General features: G+C 44.9%; 1 protein-coding gene across 4 annotated transcripts in view; it reads left to right on the top strand.

Moving 5' to 3' along the window:
- Window positions 1-16,173, top strand: part of MAST2 (microtubule associated serine/threonine kinase 2) — a 345,729-nt gene that overhangs the window by 46,759 nt on the left and 282,797 nt on the right. For all 4 annotated transcript variants that reach the window (XM_039483465.1, XM_039483464.1, XM_039483463.1 and 1 more), the window contains exon 3: window positions 14,630-14,772. In XM_039483465.1, coding sequence (XP_039339399.1) covers window positions 14,630-14,772 — 143 coding nt within the window. The remainder of the gene's footprint in view (window positions 1-14,629; window positions 14,773-16,173) is intronic.

Raw genomic sequence — 16,173 nt, 5'->3', positions numbered from 1 at the left:
TTAAAATCGATTAAAAATACACACAAACCATTTTATTTTTTTACTAAATAAAACTACCTTAAATGGGCTGGAAACAAGAAAAAAACATTTACCAAAAACTAGCTGATTTGTTAAACTAAGTATTATCTGTAATTAGTGGATTGAACTGATTGTTTCTGGTTGCTATGTCCTTCAAGAGTTTAGAACTAATATATCTCATTCTCTCCTGTCTTGTTTTCTTCTTCCAATCTATAAACAAACACTAGTTTTCCTGCTTTTTCAGTTCCCAATTTGTTTCTTAACTTTGGATGAATTAGTTGAAGAAAATATTCTCTGCATCTGCAGAAGAGGCTACTGCTGTCAAAAGCTGGTTTATCACTTCAGCAGACTTTGGTTCCAGATGATTAGCCCAATGATTTCCACCACTTGAGCAGTTTGATATTTTTAAAAATTTGGCAGTAAACTTGCACTGCTTGAATATTATTTTGATATTTATTTTTCAATGATTGTAATAAGTTTGTGCCTTATAGATTGTCAACTTTAAAACCATTAAATTTGAATATTTTTTTTAAATAATAGATCTATCCTGTGCCCAAGGTCACACAAGAAATCTGTGGCAAAGTGGGGATTTGAACCTAGGTCTCCAAATCCTTGCTATTGTTGTCCGCTATTTATGTAATGTAGTAAAACTACAGGCTCTTCCTCGTTTTTTAACTGTAAATAAGACTATACTAGATGTTTGAGAATTTGCTCATTGCAGTTTTGGGATTCTTGGAATATGAATAACAGGGACATTGCACTCCAACTGTCTAAGCCAAAAAAGGGAAAGCAATCAAATATGGCTGGAACATAAAGTTCTGAAAGATAAATTCTGACTAAGTGGGTATTAACCCACAAAAGCTTATGCTCCAATACGTCTGTTAGTCTACAAGGTGCCACAGGACTCTTTGTTACTTTTTATAGCGTAATTAATTAATTCTATTCCATATATCAGAAATATGACTGATTTAAAGGCAAGACTTATGTATCATTGTTACTTAATTTCTAAGGAATGTAGTCTTAGATAACGTACATAACTTTTTGTAAATGTATGTATCTGACAGCAGTAGCAGAACGTAAGTAGAAATTTTGGGGATATAATTTAGTCTTCTGAACAATAGTGTGACTAATTAAATATAAATAGTAAACTTGACTCAAGAATGTATCTGTCCTGAGGTGTCTACTGTACAGGATTTAAATTTATCCAGCACCCACCAGGTCAAGGACTAAGCCATTTAGACCAAGTGAAAGAGAACTGAATTTATGATGCCTTCAAAGACCCACCCTCTGCAATAAAAAGGAGTAAAGAAGTTGCGTTGTCTGTTGTGTATTGTATTTAATTGTAGCATTATCAATCATTTTCCTGTTAAATAAACTTAAACTTCAGACATCTCTTTTGCTTTTGTTACACTTCTTTTCCTTAAAAGTGGGTGGGTGTAGAATGTATCCTGACCTAAAACTCCATCTGTGAGATTTCATACAGATCATCTGCAGTTTGGCTACATAGTGTGGGAGAGTCAAAATCAAATGTATATAGTCATGCTTATAAAAGGTTTTTCTCAGTCTCAGTTATAGAATAGACTGGTGTGTTCTCATAACGATGAATCAAATACAGAGTTGTGGAAGTTGGAGTGTACTTTAGTCTCGATAGTGTAGAATTTGGGTGGCTGAGAGTTTCTCTGTTGAGGACTTAGTATGGAATGTAGTGAACTATGGAAGATACCTCTCAAGATCCAGCAGGTCCAAAGGAATGGGGAGAGGTACAGAATGTGTGGATGGCAGTTTGGCCCGACCTGTAAGAAAATCAAACTTGCCAACAAAGAGTTCTCTAGCCATCCAAGGAAGACAAATGATCCTTGTTGGGGATTCAGTGCTCAGAAAAACCAAAAACATTCTGCAGGGGACAACTGGGCGACAGGACAGTATAGTGCCTTCCTGGAGCCAAGACACAAGACTCTAAGATTGGATAGGCTTATGAAACCTGCAGTCAAGGATCCCCGTTGGTGATGGTTCATATTAGCACTAATGAGATATACGTCACAAGATATCTTGCAGATAGCAGATAATTTCAGGGAACTTGGAAGAGTGCTTTGACATTCTTCTTCAGCACTCTTCTCTGAGGTGCTTTCTGTCACAAAGGAAGACAGAAGGCAGAAAATTCTGAAAGTGAATTACTGGCTAGGTGAGTGGTGCAGGGTGGAGGATTTTGGTTTTGTGGAACATTAGTCCCCCTTCTCTGGGGGAGTTTGAATGGCCTCTACCTCGGCAGAAGAGGGACCAATCTCCTCAGAGACAGGCTGGCTTAGAGTAGTCAGGAGGGGTTAAACTACTAGCAAAAGGGAGGGTAAAAAGAGGGAAGATATGAGCGCTGAGAACAAAATTAATCAAGGAACCAAAGGATGTGAAGAGAAGAAATTTTTAAATTGCCTATACAGCAATGCTAGGAGCCTGGGTAACAAACAAGAGAACTTGGAATTGCTCCTTTATGAGCATATATTCTATCTAGTTAGTGTTACAGAAACATGGAGGGATGATTCACATGACTGGAATGTTAAAACTAATGTTTATAACCTATTTTGGAAGAATTGAGTGGGCAAAAGGAGAGGGCATGTGGTGTTTGAGTCACTGGTAACTTGGAAGAAAATGATCTTGAATGCTTATGAATTAGTGTTCTATCAGATAAAGGACAAGATAGAGTACCAGCTGGTGTCTGCTATAGACCACCAAATCACACTAGGGAACAGGATTACTGCCTCCTTACTCACCTATTTAATGTGTACGGAAAAAAAATCCTGTGTGATCATGGGGGATTTCAGTTTGAGTGACCTGTTGGAGGTCTCATGTTGCAGAATTTCTAAACATTATAGATGACCTCAAAAAGTGCGGCAGCCAACATAATGTAATTCTATATTAGAACTTGTTCTAACACACGAAGAGGAACTGATCACAGAATTAAAAAATGGTAGCTTAGGTACAAGTGATCATGACCAGTCACATTTATAATATGCAAATAGTATAAAGTCCAGACCATTAACATATTCACTTGGTACTTTAATAAGGCCAAATTCAGGAAGTTGAAAACAATTATGAGCCAAATCATCTGGGAGGAAGAATTTAATCAGAAAAATGTGCATGATAATTGGGAATCATTTAAGACCACCTTCCTAGATGCCCAAAAAGCCACAAGCCAACGATCAAGGAAGGAGGCTATACTAGTTAAAAAACCAACCTGGTTTGGAAGAGAAGGAAAGGCTGCTGTAAAAACAGACATTTATATATAACAAATGGAAGACAGGGGTACTTGATATTAATGAATATAAATCAGAAGTTAGGAATTGTAGAAAATTGATAAAGGAAGCCAAGGGACACAAGGAGAAACTTATGACCAGAAGAGTTTAGAACAATAAGGAATTTAAATATATTAGGAACAAAAAGTTCTTTGAGGAGTGCTCCACTTTAGGTGTCTTGGCACCCTGCGCTTCTAGTCAGAAACTTGTGGTAGCAGTGCCCTGGTTAGCCGCGCACACACGGCAGCTGTCTCACGCTGCTCCGAGCAGTTACCTCACGTGTGCAGCCAACCGTTACCCATTTCCTACTATACCGCCTCTGGTTTCAGTCAGAACAAGAGCAGTGCCCTTCACAGCTCTTGTATTCCTCTAATCTGTGCCCCTTTCTCGGTTATTTCCCTCGTTGTTGATTTCTCCTTTCATTTTTGTTCTGTTTACGATTAAAACATTTTTTTTCCTCCCTGCCTCAGGTGGGTAGTCACGGAAGAGGCATTAGACCGGGACTATTCCCATTCTTTATTCAGCTTAGCCTATCAGATATGCCTGGCTCTCCAAGTTTCAAGTGCTGTCTGACGTGCAGACTTTCAATACCAGTGACAGACGGCCACACACAGTGTGTCCTGTCTGTTGCCTGGGGGAGACACTTTACCCAAAAGTGTCCCCACTGTAAGAAACTCACAGGGAGGACAAGGAAGGCTAGGGCCCTCCAACTAAAACTTTTAATGATGGAGAGATCCCTCTGATCCTGAGTCCATGACACCTCCTTGCCAGTCCTCACCTGCAGCTGCCTCAGATATGGGGTCCTCATAAAAAATGGCTGCTAAGAACCCTAGTCCTAAAAAAGACCCCAAAAAGCAGTCAGAGTCTTTGCCACACTGTGATTCGCCTCCTAAAAAGCAATCTCCGACCATAAAAACTGCCCTGGTACTGACGGCACCAAGAGCGCCGGACCGCGAGCCACCAGTACCGTCCAGTACCAAGACGTCCCAAGAAGTGAAAGACCCGGTGTGGTCTCACTCTCATAGCAGCAAAACTAAGCCTCCTAGCTTGGCACTGAGGGAACCTAAGAAACCTCAGGCACAGAGCAGCGCTATGGTGCCACCTGCTGCACCAATACAATATGGCAAGTCTGCGGCACCGACAATGCTCCCTCTGGTTCCCAGCCTGAAGCCTGGTCTACACTAGGCGTTTAAATCGGTTTTACGAGCGTAAAACCGATTTAACGCCACAACCGTCCACACTAGGAGACACCTTATATCGATTTTAATGGCTCTTTAAATCGGTTTCTGTACTCCTGCCCGACGAGAGGAGTAGCGCTAATATCGGTATTAACATATCGGAATAGGGTTAGTGTGGCATTGGCCTCCGGAGCTATCCCACAGTGCACCACTGACCGCTCTGGACAGCATTCTCAACTCGGATGCACTGGCCAGGTAGACAGGAAAAGCCCCGCGAACTTTTGAAATTCATTTCCTGCGACAGCGTGGAGAGCTCATCATCACAGGTGACCACGCACAGCTCATCAGCACAGTTAACAATGCAGTCTCCTGAGAATCGAAAAGAGCCCCAGCATGGACCGCTCGGGAGGTACTGGATCTGATCGCTATATGGGGAGAGGATTCAGTGCTAACAGAACTGCGTTCCAAAAGACGAAATGAAAAAGTATTTGAAAGAATTTCTAAGGCTATGACTGCTAAAGGCCACAGCAGGGACTCCGTGCAGTGCAGAGTGAAAGTTAAGGAGCTCAGACAAGCCTACCAGAAAACCAAAGAAGCAAATGGAAGGTCCGGGGCAGGTCGAAAAACATGCCGCTTCTATGATGAGCTGCATGCAATTTTAGGGGGCTGCGCCACAAGTACCCCACCCCTGACCGTGGATTCCGAGGTGGGGGTTGTAATCTCTGCCATGTCTGAGGATTATGCAGACGGGGAAGATGAAGAGGAAGAAGAAGAGGAAGACCTCAGAGAGCACACAGCACTCCGTGACCCCCAGCAGCCAGGAGCTTTTTATCACCCTGACGGAATTACCCTGCTCCCAGCCCTCACAAGCAACTATTGCAGAGAATGACGCCCTGGAAGGGAGCTCTGGTGAGTGTACCTTTGCAAATAGCAAACAGTGTTTTTTAAGCAAGCCTTTTTTAATGATTGATTTGCCCTGAGGACTTGGGATGCATTCGCAGACAGTATAGTTACTTAGAAAAGTTTGTTAACATGTCCGGGGATTGAGAGGAAATCCTCCAGGGACATCTCGATGAAGCGCTCCTGTAGGTACTCCAGAAGCCTTTGCAGAAGGTTTCTGGGCAAGGCATCCTTGTTCCGCCCACCATGGTAGGACACTTTACCATGCCATGCATGTAGCAAGTAATCAGGTATCATTGCGTGGCAAAGCATCGCAGCGTATGGTCCCGGGGACTGCTGGCATTCAAGAAGCATCCGCTCTTTATCTTGTTCTGTTATCCTCAGCAAAGTGATATCGTTCAGGATAACCTGGTTAAAAATCAGGAATTTAAGTAAGGGGGGTGGCCATTTTTCTACTGGGTTCGTGGAATGCAGCAGCTTAAAAAAAACACTTTCCTGCAGGGTGAAATGCCGATGATCTTTTCTGTTTGGTCACCGGCGATCTTCCCCAAGCTACCGGACAAGCAGTGGGTGGGGAGGGGAAGGTTGTTGATTAGCAGGGAGCTAGCGTGGTATTAGCCATGCGTTGGGGGGGAGGGGTAAATCACTGAGACAGTGGCTTACCATGGCCGCATGCAAGCTGAATCCTGATGCCTGGACCTGTCTGTGAGATCTGTAACCCCAGAGATGCAAGCAGTCACTATTAAGATGAAAAATGCGACCTTGTAGGGAAATCACATGTGCTATGTAAGGTGAATAGTGCTTTTCACTGTGAAAGAGTATAACCATTGTTCTGTAAAATGTATCTTTCTAAATATTTATCTCCCTCATGCAGCTGCAAATTTTTCAAGCGTCCCCCCTCCTTCCCAAAGGCTAGCACAGATAAGGCGGAGGAAAAAGAAGACGCGAGATGAGATGTTCTCAGATATTATGGAAGTTACACGCAATGAAAGAGCTCATCTGAATGAGTGGAAGGACGTGGTTTCAAATTACAGGAAAGAGGCCAGTGAACGTGAGGACAGGAGGGATGAACGTGAGGACAGGAGGGACAACCGAGATGAGAGGTGGTGGCAGGAAGACCGGCAGGAAAATCAGCGGTGGCGGCAGGAAGATCAGCGGTGGCGGGATGCAACTCTGGGGCTGCTGCGTGATCAAACTGACATGCTCCGGCGTCTTGTGGAGCTTCAGGAACGGCAGCAGGATCACAGAGTGCCGCTGCAGCCCCTGTATAACCACCCTCCCCCCTCACCATGTTCCTTAGCCTCCTCACCCAGGGGAGGCTCCGCACCCGCCCACTCCACCCCCGTGGACAGCCCAACCAGAAGGATGCCGTTACTCTGAATTTTTTTTTAATGGCCTTCTCCATCCCTCCTTTCCTCCTCCCAAAGCACACCCTTACTTCTCTCCCTCTTTTTATAATGAAAAATAAAGAATTCATGCTTTTTAAATGAGAGTGACTTTATTTGCATAAGTAAGCTGTACTCGAAGGGGAGGGGAGTTGCTTACAGGGACTGAGTCAATCAAGGGGTTGGGTGTTCATCAACAAACACAGCAGTCACACTGTACCCTGGCCATTGATGAAGCTCGTTTTCAAAGCTTCTCTGATGCGCACCGCTTCCTGGTGTGCTCTTCTAATCTCCTGGTGTCTGGCTGCGCGTAATCAGCGGCCAGGTGATTTGCCTCAGCCTCCCACCGCCATAAAGGTCTCCCCTTACTCTCACAGAGATTGTGGAGAATACAGCAAGCAGCAATAACATAGGGGACATTGGTTTGGCTGAGGTCTGAGCGAGTCAGTAATGTCAAATGCACATTCCACCACCATTCTGCACTTGCTCAGCCTGTAATTGAACAGATCCTGACCACTGTCCAGGCTGCCTGTGTATGGCTTCATGAGCCATGGCATCAAGGGTAGGCTGGGTCCCCAGGATAACGACAGGCATTTCAACATCCCCAACTGTTATTTTCTGGTCTGGGAAGTAAGTCCCTTGCTGCAGCCGTTTAAACAGAGTAGTGCTTCTGAATCGTCATGAACCCTCCTGGCCATCCCGCGTGGATGTTTGTGGATCCACCAGTGCTTGCAGCACCATTGAAAAGTACCCCTTCCGGTTTACGTACTGGGTGCCCTGGTGCTGCGGTGCCAAGATAGGGATATGGGTTCCATCTATCGCCCCACAGTTAGGGAATCCCATTGCAGCAAAGCCATCCACTATGGCCTGCACGTTTCCCAAGTCACAACCTTCGTAGCAGCAGCTTAGTGATTGCTTTGGCTACTTGCATCACAGCAGCCCCACAGTAGATTTTCCAACTCCAAATTGATTCCCGACTGACCGGTAGCTGTCTGGCGTTGCAAGCTTCCACAGGGCTATCGCCACTCGCTTCTCTACTGTGAGGGCTGCTCTCATCTTGGTATTATGGCATTTCAGGGCAGGGGCAAGCAAGTCACAAAGTTCCATGAAAGTGCCAGCCACTGGGAATCGTCCACACCTGCAACACAATGCGGTCCCACCAGTCAGTGCTTGTTTCCGGGCCCAAAATCGGCGTTCAATGGATAGAATCTGCCCCATTACCATCAGGATCTCCGTTTGAGATAATTCTGTGTCCACGTCCTCATCACTGTCATCGCCGCGCTGCCGTATCCGCCTCTTACTTGCCTCGGTTCGAAGGTCCTGGTTCAGCATATACTGCACGAGAGTGCGCGAGGTGTTTAAAACATCCACGATTGCGGTATGGAGCTGAGCAGGGTCCATGCTTGCTGTGCTATGGCGTCTGCACGGTTCACCAAGCAAAAGGTTGTCTGCCGCTGTCAGGGAGGGAGGGAGGTGAGGCTGTACCCAGAACCACCAAATGATTTTTGCCCCATCAGGCACTGGGATCTCAACCCGGAAATGCCAAGGGGCGGGGAGGCTGCGGGAACTATGGGATAGCTACCCACAGTGCAACGCTCCAGCCTCGGACCGTGGGCGCACACCACCGATTTAATGTGTTTAGTGTTTTATAAAATCTGTTTTACAAAACCGGTTTATGCAAATTCGGAATAGTCCCGTAGTGTAGACGTACCCTGAGCTTGCCTCTGCTGCCAGTACCGCAACAATTTTTCAGCCAGGCGGATCTCCTCATTACTTCCACCATGGGAACTCCGCTTTTTGGCACCGACAGTACCCAAGCCAAGTCAGGGCCAAGCTTTATCACGACATCCGCTGGCTTGGCCCCTCCCCTTTCCAGTGATGAAGAGGAGGAAGTGGAGACAGGAATGGGCACTCCTCTCCCCAGCCTGGACCCTCACAGCCACAGGGCGCAGTTTGGCAACCCCCCCAATGGGTGCCCTCTCCCATGGCCCTCCCACCGTAGTGGGCATACTGGGACCCCAGGGCATTATAAAGAGCCCAGAACATCCAGTCCTCCAATCCACCCAGTCCAGGGCACAGCGATTGTCTCCGCCATCTGCTCCAGCTTCCTCAGAACCGTTGGAGAAGGAAGCAGAAGAATCTGTGGACAGACCAGAGCGTGACACCCTCCCACCTACCTACATCTTGCCTTTGCCTCCGGACGAAACAATAATGCCGCTTCCCCCCCACAGGGAGATGACTTCAAATCTTTTCAGGATTTGTTTAAAAGAGTAGCTGATTCATTAGACATCTCAGGCTATGATACCAGAGACTCAACATAAGCTGACAGATATATTGCAAGCTTCTCCATCAGCCAAGATAGCAATACCCATTAATGCTGCCACCTTCTTGTAAGAGATCTGACAAGAGGTACTATGTGCTGGCTAAAGGAGCTGAGTTTTTATTTAGCCTCCCACTCCAAACTCATTGATGGTAGAGGCAGTTAATCAAAGGGGGAAAGCAACATCAGATCAAAACCACCCCCTATGATAAAGGCTGGAAAAGCCTAGACCTCTTTGGCAGAAAAGCCTATTCATTGGTGACCCTTCAGTTTCGCATAGCAAACTATTCTGCGTTACTGGCCAAGTACACACACATCATTTTTTTCCCCCTCAGATGTCCTTTTATTGAGCACATCTCAGCTGACAAAAAAGAACACTATAAGGCTGATAGCTGAAGGTTTCCTCATCGCCAGAATGGCCCTGCAGGCTTATCTGGATTCTGCTGACACAGAGGCCCGCTCTATCACCCTGTCTGTTGTCATGCAAGGGCTTCATGGCTCCATCTCTCCGGCTTCCCCAGGGAAGTTCAGGCAACTGTAGCGGACTTACCTTTTGAGGGGCAAAAAGTGTTTGCAAAGAGCACAGGCATCTCCTTACACACCCTGAAGGACTCCTGTGTGACACTAAAGACACTTGAAATCTATATTCCTGCAAACAAAAAGAAACAGGGCAGATTCTATAACCAATGATTCCACTGTGCCCCATACACCCAGCCTCAACGACATTATGACCAACGCAGGAGCAGTCATCTATGTCTCAGCCACCCACTTCTAGGCAAATGTTTTGAAGTGTTGGTAGAGGACACAAGAACCCCACATTCTCCAATTCTGGAGTCACCTCTAATTTCCAGCCCATTTGGGGCCCGCCTTACACCCTTTTACCAAGTATGGAGAACCATCACCTCAGACAAGTGGGTTCTGGAAATTATACAGAAGGGCTGTTCCATTCCCTTTCTTTCCATTCCACCTACCCACCCCCCTTCCCCGTCTCTCTTCAGGGACCCATCTCACGAGTACCTGTTACAGCAGGAAATATATCATCTCCTGCAATTAGGTGCTGTGGAACCAGTACTGGTTCAGCACAGGGGTTGGGGGGTTTATTCACATTACTTCTTCAGTCCATAGAAAACGGGTGGATCGAGGCCCAATCTGGACTTGTGCAAACTGAACAAGTTTATGAGAACACAGTGATTCAAGATGGTAACCCTAGCAAACATAATTTCGGCACTGGAGAAAGGAGATTGGCTCTCGGCCCTCGACCTACAGGATGCTTCCTTCCACGTTACTATCCACCTGGCGCACAGGAGATTCCTACGATTCACTCTGGGCAACCTGTGCTACCAGTACAAGGCACTTCCCTTCGGTTTCTCCACGGCTCCAAGGGTATTTTCCAAAGTATTAGTTGTTGCAGCAGCACATCTTCGCAGGCAGGGTGTGATCATATTCCTCTAGCTAGATGACTGCTTACTGAAAGCACCAACACCAAAGCAGTCCATGCTACTCACACCACTTTAACCCTATTTACAAACCTAGGGTTACAAATCAACCTCCAGAAGTCCACCCTGACCCCAACCCAACAACTGGACTTTATAGGGGCACACTTTGACTGTGCCACGGCATCGGCATGGCTACCCCAACAACAGTTTATTGCCTTAACAAACCTAGTTACAAAAGTAAGACACAGCCCACAAACATCTGCCAGAACATGCCTACAATTTCTAGGGCACATGTCAGCTACTATGTTTGTTGTGAAACATGCCAGGCTGCATATGAGATGCCTGCAAACCTGGCTATGCATGGTCTACATTCCTCACAGACACTCGATCAACAGACGGCTTACAATGCCCAGCAGAGTGAAAGACTCGCTCACATGGTGGACGAAACAAACAAATGTCTGCTCGGGCATTCTCTTCCAATGGGAAACCCCATCAGACAGTATCACCCTGGACGCCTTTCTGGTAGGATGGGGGGCATGCTTGTCGACAACACCATCCAAGGCTGCTGGTCCCTAGAGGAGTCAAATCTCCGCGTAAATCTACTGGAGCTCCGGGCAGTTGGAAATGCCTGCCATCACTTTTTTCCCCCGATCAGCAGCAAAATGGGCCAGATTCCCACGGACAACTTGGCAACTATGTTTTATATATATCGCTAAGGCGGGGCCCAATCTTACCTGCTCTGCACTGAAGCAGTTCACCTCTGGCAGTGGTGCATCTCCAACAACATACACATCATGGCATCCTACTTACCTGGAAGCCAGAATGCCACAGCAGATGACCTCAGTAGGAACTTCTCACGGATGCATGAGTGGGAACTGGACTGAGGAATTCTGCAAACTATATTCCGACAATGGGGATTCCCCTCAATAGACCTTTTAGCCGTGACCCACAATGCCAAATGCCTGCAAAGTTGCTTCCGAGCGGGACTGGGACACAACTCTCTGGGAGAGGCCTTCCTTGTGAAATGGGAGGCCATGCTCCTGTACGCCTTCCTTCCAGTCCCCCTGTTGAGCCGTGTCCTACACAAGATCAGACAAGACGATGACTCTGGGATTTTTGATTGCACCAACATGGCCCAGACAGACATGGTTCCCATACCTGGACCAGATGGCTGTCAGATCACCACGAATCCAGGATGCTTCCTTAACCCCAACATTTCAACGCTTTGTCTCAAGGCCTGTTTAATCTATGGCTGGCAGAACTCGAAACATGCTGTTCTAAGGAAGTTTAAGACATTCTACTAAACAGTGGATGTCTCTCACAAAACACACAAAACATATGCACACATACATAAAAGATTCTTTATCTGATGCCGAGACAAGCAGATCATTCCACAATCGGCCCCGTTACCTACTATCCTTGATTACATATTGACACTAAAAAAATCTGGCTTCTTGACTAGATCACTGAGTGCATTTATCAGACATCACCACTTTTCACAACAAGATGGACGGCTCACTGTTTTCATCCATCCACTGACTAAACGCTTTCTGAAGGGTATAGAGAACACTTATCCCGCATTAAGGGACCCGACCCCTATGTGGGACCTCAACCTTGTTCTCTGTGCCCTAATGGGCAAACCCTTTGAATCGCTAGCAACCTACTTGTTCCTACATGAAGGTCACCTTTTTAGTAGCTATCATATCATCGTGCAGGGTGGGAGAATTGTGCCCCCCAATGGCACACCCACCTTATACCACATTCCTCAAGGACAAAGTCATCCTATGCCCATACCCTACATTCATATCCAAGGTCGCCTTCTCCTTCCATCTCAATGAACCCATTTACTTAGCTGTATTTTTTCCCAAGCCGCATGCCAATAACAGGGAGGTGTCCCTTTATATGCTAGACGTCCACAGAGCACTGGCATTCTATATAGAGAGAACAAAAATGTTCAGAAAACTGTCTAGGCTATTCGTATCCACAACAGAGGTCAAACCATTTCCAAACAGAGATTTTCTAAATGGATCTCTAATTGTATCCTATTACGTTACCAAAATTACAATCTGCAAGCTCCTTCTGGACTTTGCACACACTCCACTAGAGCTATGTCCACATCCATAGCCTTTCTCAAACATGTACTCATCACTGACATTTGTAAAGCAGCTACATGGGCATCGCCCCATACTTTCACCAAACATTATACCCTGGAACAGCAGTCAGCTGCAGACGCTCACTCTGGACTATCGGTGCTCTCCACCATACATACATCTACTCCGAAGCCCCTCCTCTCCACTGAGGAGCACTGCTCTTCAGTCACCTAAAGTGGAGCACCCACAGGGACACTCCTTGAAGAAGAAGAAGAAGAAAAGGTTACTCACCTTCTGCAGTAACTGAGGTTCTTGGAGATGGATGTCTCTGTGGGTGCACCACTTTCCACCCTCCTCCCCTCTACTTCGGAGTTTCAGCTCGATCCTCTGGGGTAAAAAAAGAACTGGGTAATGGTTGGCTGCACGTGCGAGGTAACCGCTTGGAGTGGCGCAGGATGGCTGCTGCGCGTGTGCAGCCAACTGGGGCACTGCTATCATAAGTCTCCAACTAGAAGTGCAGGGTGTGAATACTCTAAAGTGGAGCACTCACAGGGACAAACATCTTGAAGAACCTCAGTTACTGCACAAGGTGAGTAACCGTCTGAATTTTGACAATAGTATTGGTTCATTACTGGATGGAAATGGTAGAATTATCAATAAATAATGCACAAAAGTCACAAGTGTTCAATAAAGATTTCTGCTCTGTCTTTGTGGGAAAAAGCAGATGATGCAGTCTCATCATATGGTGGTAATAACGTATTTCCATTCCACTAGTATCTCTCGAGTGTGTTAAACAGGAACTAATAAAGTTAGACATTTGAAAATCAGCAGGTCCAGATAACTTGCATTCAGGAGTTTTAAAAGAGCTGACTGAGGCACTTGCTGGACCACTAATGTTGATTTTCAGTATGTCTTGGAACACTGGGGAAGTTCCAGAAGACTGGATGAAAGCTAATGTTGTGCCAGCTTTTGAAAAGGGTGAACAGGATGACCTGGGTAGTTATAGGTCTTGTCAGCCTGACATTGATCCTGGCAAGATAATGGAGTACCTGAATTGGGACTAAATGAATAAAAAATTAAAGGAGGGTGATTAAGGAAAATCAACACGTGCTTATGGGAAATAGATCCTGTCAAGCTAACTTGATATATTTTTTGATGAGGTTACAAGTTTGGTTGATAAAAGTAATAGTATTGAAGTAATATACTTAGAGTTCTGTAAGGCATTTGACTTGGTTCCTCACGACATTTTGATTAAAAAAGTAGAACAATATAAAATTAACATGGCACACATTAAATGCCTTAAAAATTGGCTAACCAATAGGTCTCAAAATGTAACTCTAAACGCAAAATCATCACTGAGCGGGTGTTACCGGTGGGATCCCAGAAGGATTCTTTCTTGGCTCTGTGCTATTTAACATTTTTATCAATGACCTGGAAGAAAACATAACATCGTCACTAATAAATTTGCAGATGACACAGCAATTGGGAGAGTGGTAAATAGTGAAGAAGACAGGTCATTGATTCAGAGCAATCTGGATCACTTGGTAAACTGGGCACAGGTAAACAATGTGTGTTTTAATATGGCCAAATATAAATGGATACATCTAGGAACGAAGGATGTAGGCCATAGTCATGGAATGATGGAGACTGACTCTGAAAAAGATGTTGGGGTTGTGGTGGATAATCAGCTGAATATAAGCTCTGTGTGATGCTGTGACCAAAAAAAACTAATCTGATCCTGGGATTCATAAGCAAGGGAATCTTGAATAGGAGTATAGATGCTTTTACCTTTGTTTTTGGCATTGGTGGAACGCTGCTGGAATACTGTAGCCAGGTCTGGTGTCGATAATTCAAGAAAAAAGTTGATAAATTGGAGCGGGTTCATAGAAGAGCCACGGGAATGATTATGGATTAGAAAACCATTGCCTATACCCTGCGTTTGGTTAAGCATTGTATTATGTAACCTATAATTCTTTGAAGTGGTAAAAAGATAAGGTCATATTTTGTTTTTAAAGGAAAGCAACTGCTTCCCTTATCCAGCAGTGTGCACAGTGGAGTGGGACAATCAGCATGGCAACCAGCTGGAGAAACCTCAAACCTGGTCCGCATGAGAAACCAGTCCCTGGGACAGTCTGCTCCTTCTCTTACTGCTGGTCTGGTGAGTCTGATAATATTTTCTGTTTTCTGTTTTCCAAATAAAACTACCTAGTGAAGAGTTATTTGATCCTTTTCTTCAATAACTTTTCTATTAGGCTAACTCAACCATTTATCATGAGTAGAGCTGCCTGAAAAATGCAATTTTTCTTTGGAAAATGGAATTTTTAGCTTGCCTTGGGCAGCTGTCTCCTGGAAATGCCCTGTTTCCCAGACAGCCAGCTCCCTGGGGGATTGGGCAGCATGGGGTGACAGCTGCTCAGGGATCTGGGGCAGCCTGGGCTGGCGGGAAACCATGTAAGCAGGCTGGCTGGGCATCTTTCCTGGCTGCTTGCCTTGTTTCCATCAAAAATTTCAACACAATTGACATGTTCCTGTGGAATGTTTCAATTCCATTGAATCTACATTTTTCTGCTGAAAAGTCTATCAGAAAATTTTTGACCAGCTCTAGTCATGATTGCTTTTGATACAGCTCTTTCTGAAATGGAGATCTTTAGCTCTTGATATTCCTTTCTCCTTAAGTACTGTAATTGACAAAGCACCTGGAAAAAAGTCAAAAGCACAAGACTGGGGAAGAGAAGATGAAAATAATCTTTAGATTTCCATTTAGTGATATATATTAAATAGCTATCCTGTACTTTGGAACACACAGATTGGTAGATTTTATTCCCACTTCTGGAGAGTGTTTACATGGATAATGTGTGTTTATTTAGGTCACACAAGATACATTTTGGTGTCACAATCTCTTTGTTTTTACAGGTTGTTATATAACTTGGTGTAATATATATATTAGGATTGGTTTAATAAAAAGACATTAAAAAGGGTAAAATGATGTATCCTTTGTATAATTTAGATTGCAAGTCCTCTGGGATAGTGGCTATGGATTCACATAATGCAGCACCTAGCACACCATAGCTACTGAGTGATCTGTGACAGCCTGACAATATCCTGTAATACCCTCAATAAACCTTATGGGATTCAGATAAGATGTACTGAGTTAGTTAAACCTTATTGAAATAAGTTTAACACCTTTGACGTACATTATATTAAAAATGCCCTTGTGTATGCGTTTGTGTTTATTGTGGATTTTTATGTGCCTTCCCTAGTGGGGGGGGATGGGGGATACTAATAAGCTTCCTTCATTATCAGCTTTTGAAGCCACTCCCCTGGGGAGCTATGTATATACTAGTTCACACTGGATTCTCCAGAGACTAACAGACAAAGACAAACTTTTGGATGGAAAGCCTGAGTTTAAGCTGGCTCAGTGTCTGCCCTTCTTCCTGATCCAGACAACAGGCAGGATTCCTGATTCACAGAGGGCCTCAATCCTTAGGACAGGGTTGGAAGGACTGAGCCTGCCAGAATATATGCTAGGGTGATGTCTGATAAGCTTGTTAGCATGCGT

This window comes from Mauremys reevesii, linkage group 8 (genome assembly GCF_016161935.1).
Source record: "Mauremys reevesii isolate NIE-2019 linkage group 8, ASM1616193v1, whole genome shotgun sequence".
Classification (NCBI taxonomy): Eukaryota; Metazoa; Chordata; order Testudines; family Geoemydidae; genus Mauremys; species Mauremys reevesii.
This window is presented reverse-complemented; position numbering and strand designations above follow the sequence as displayed.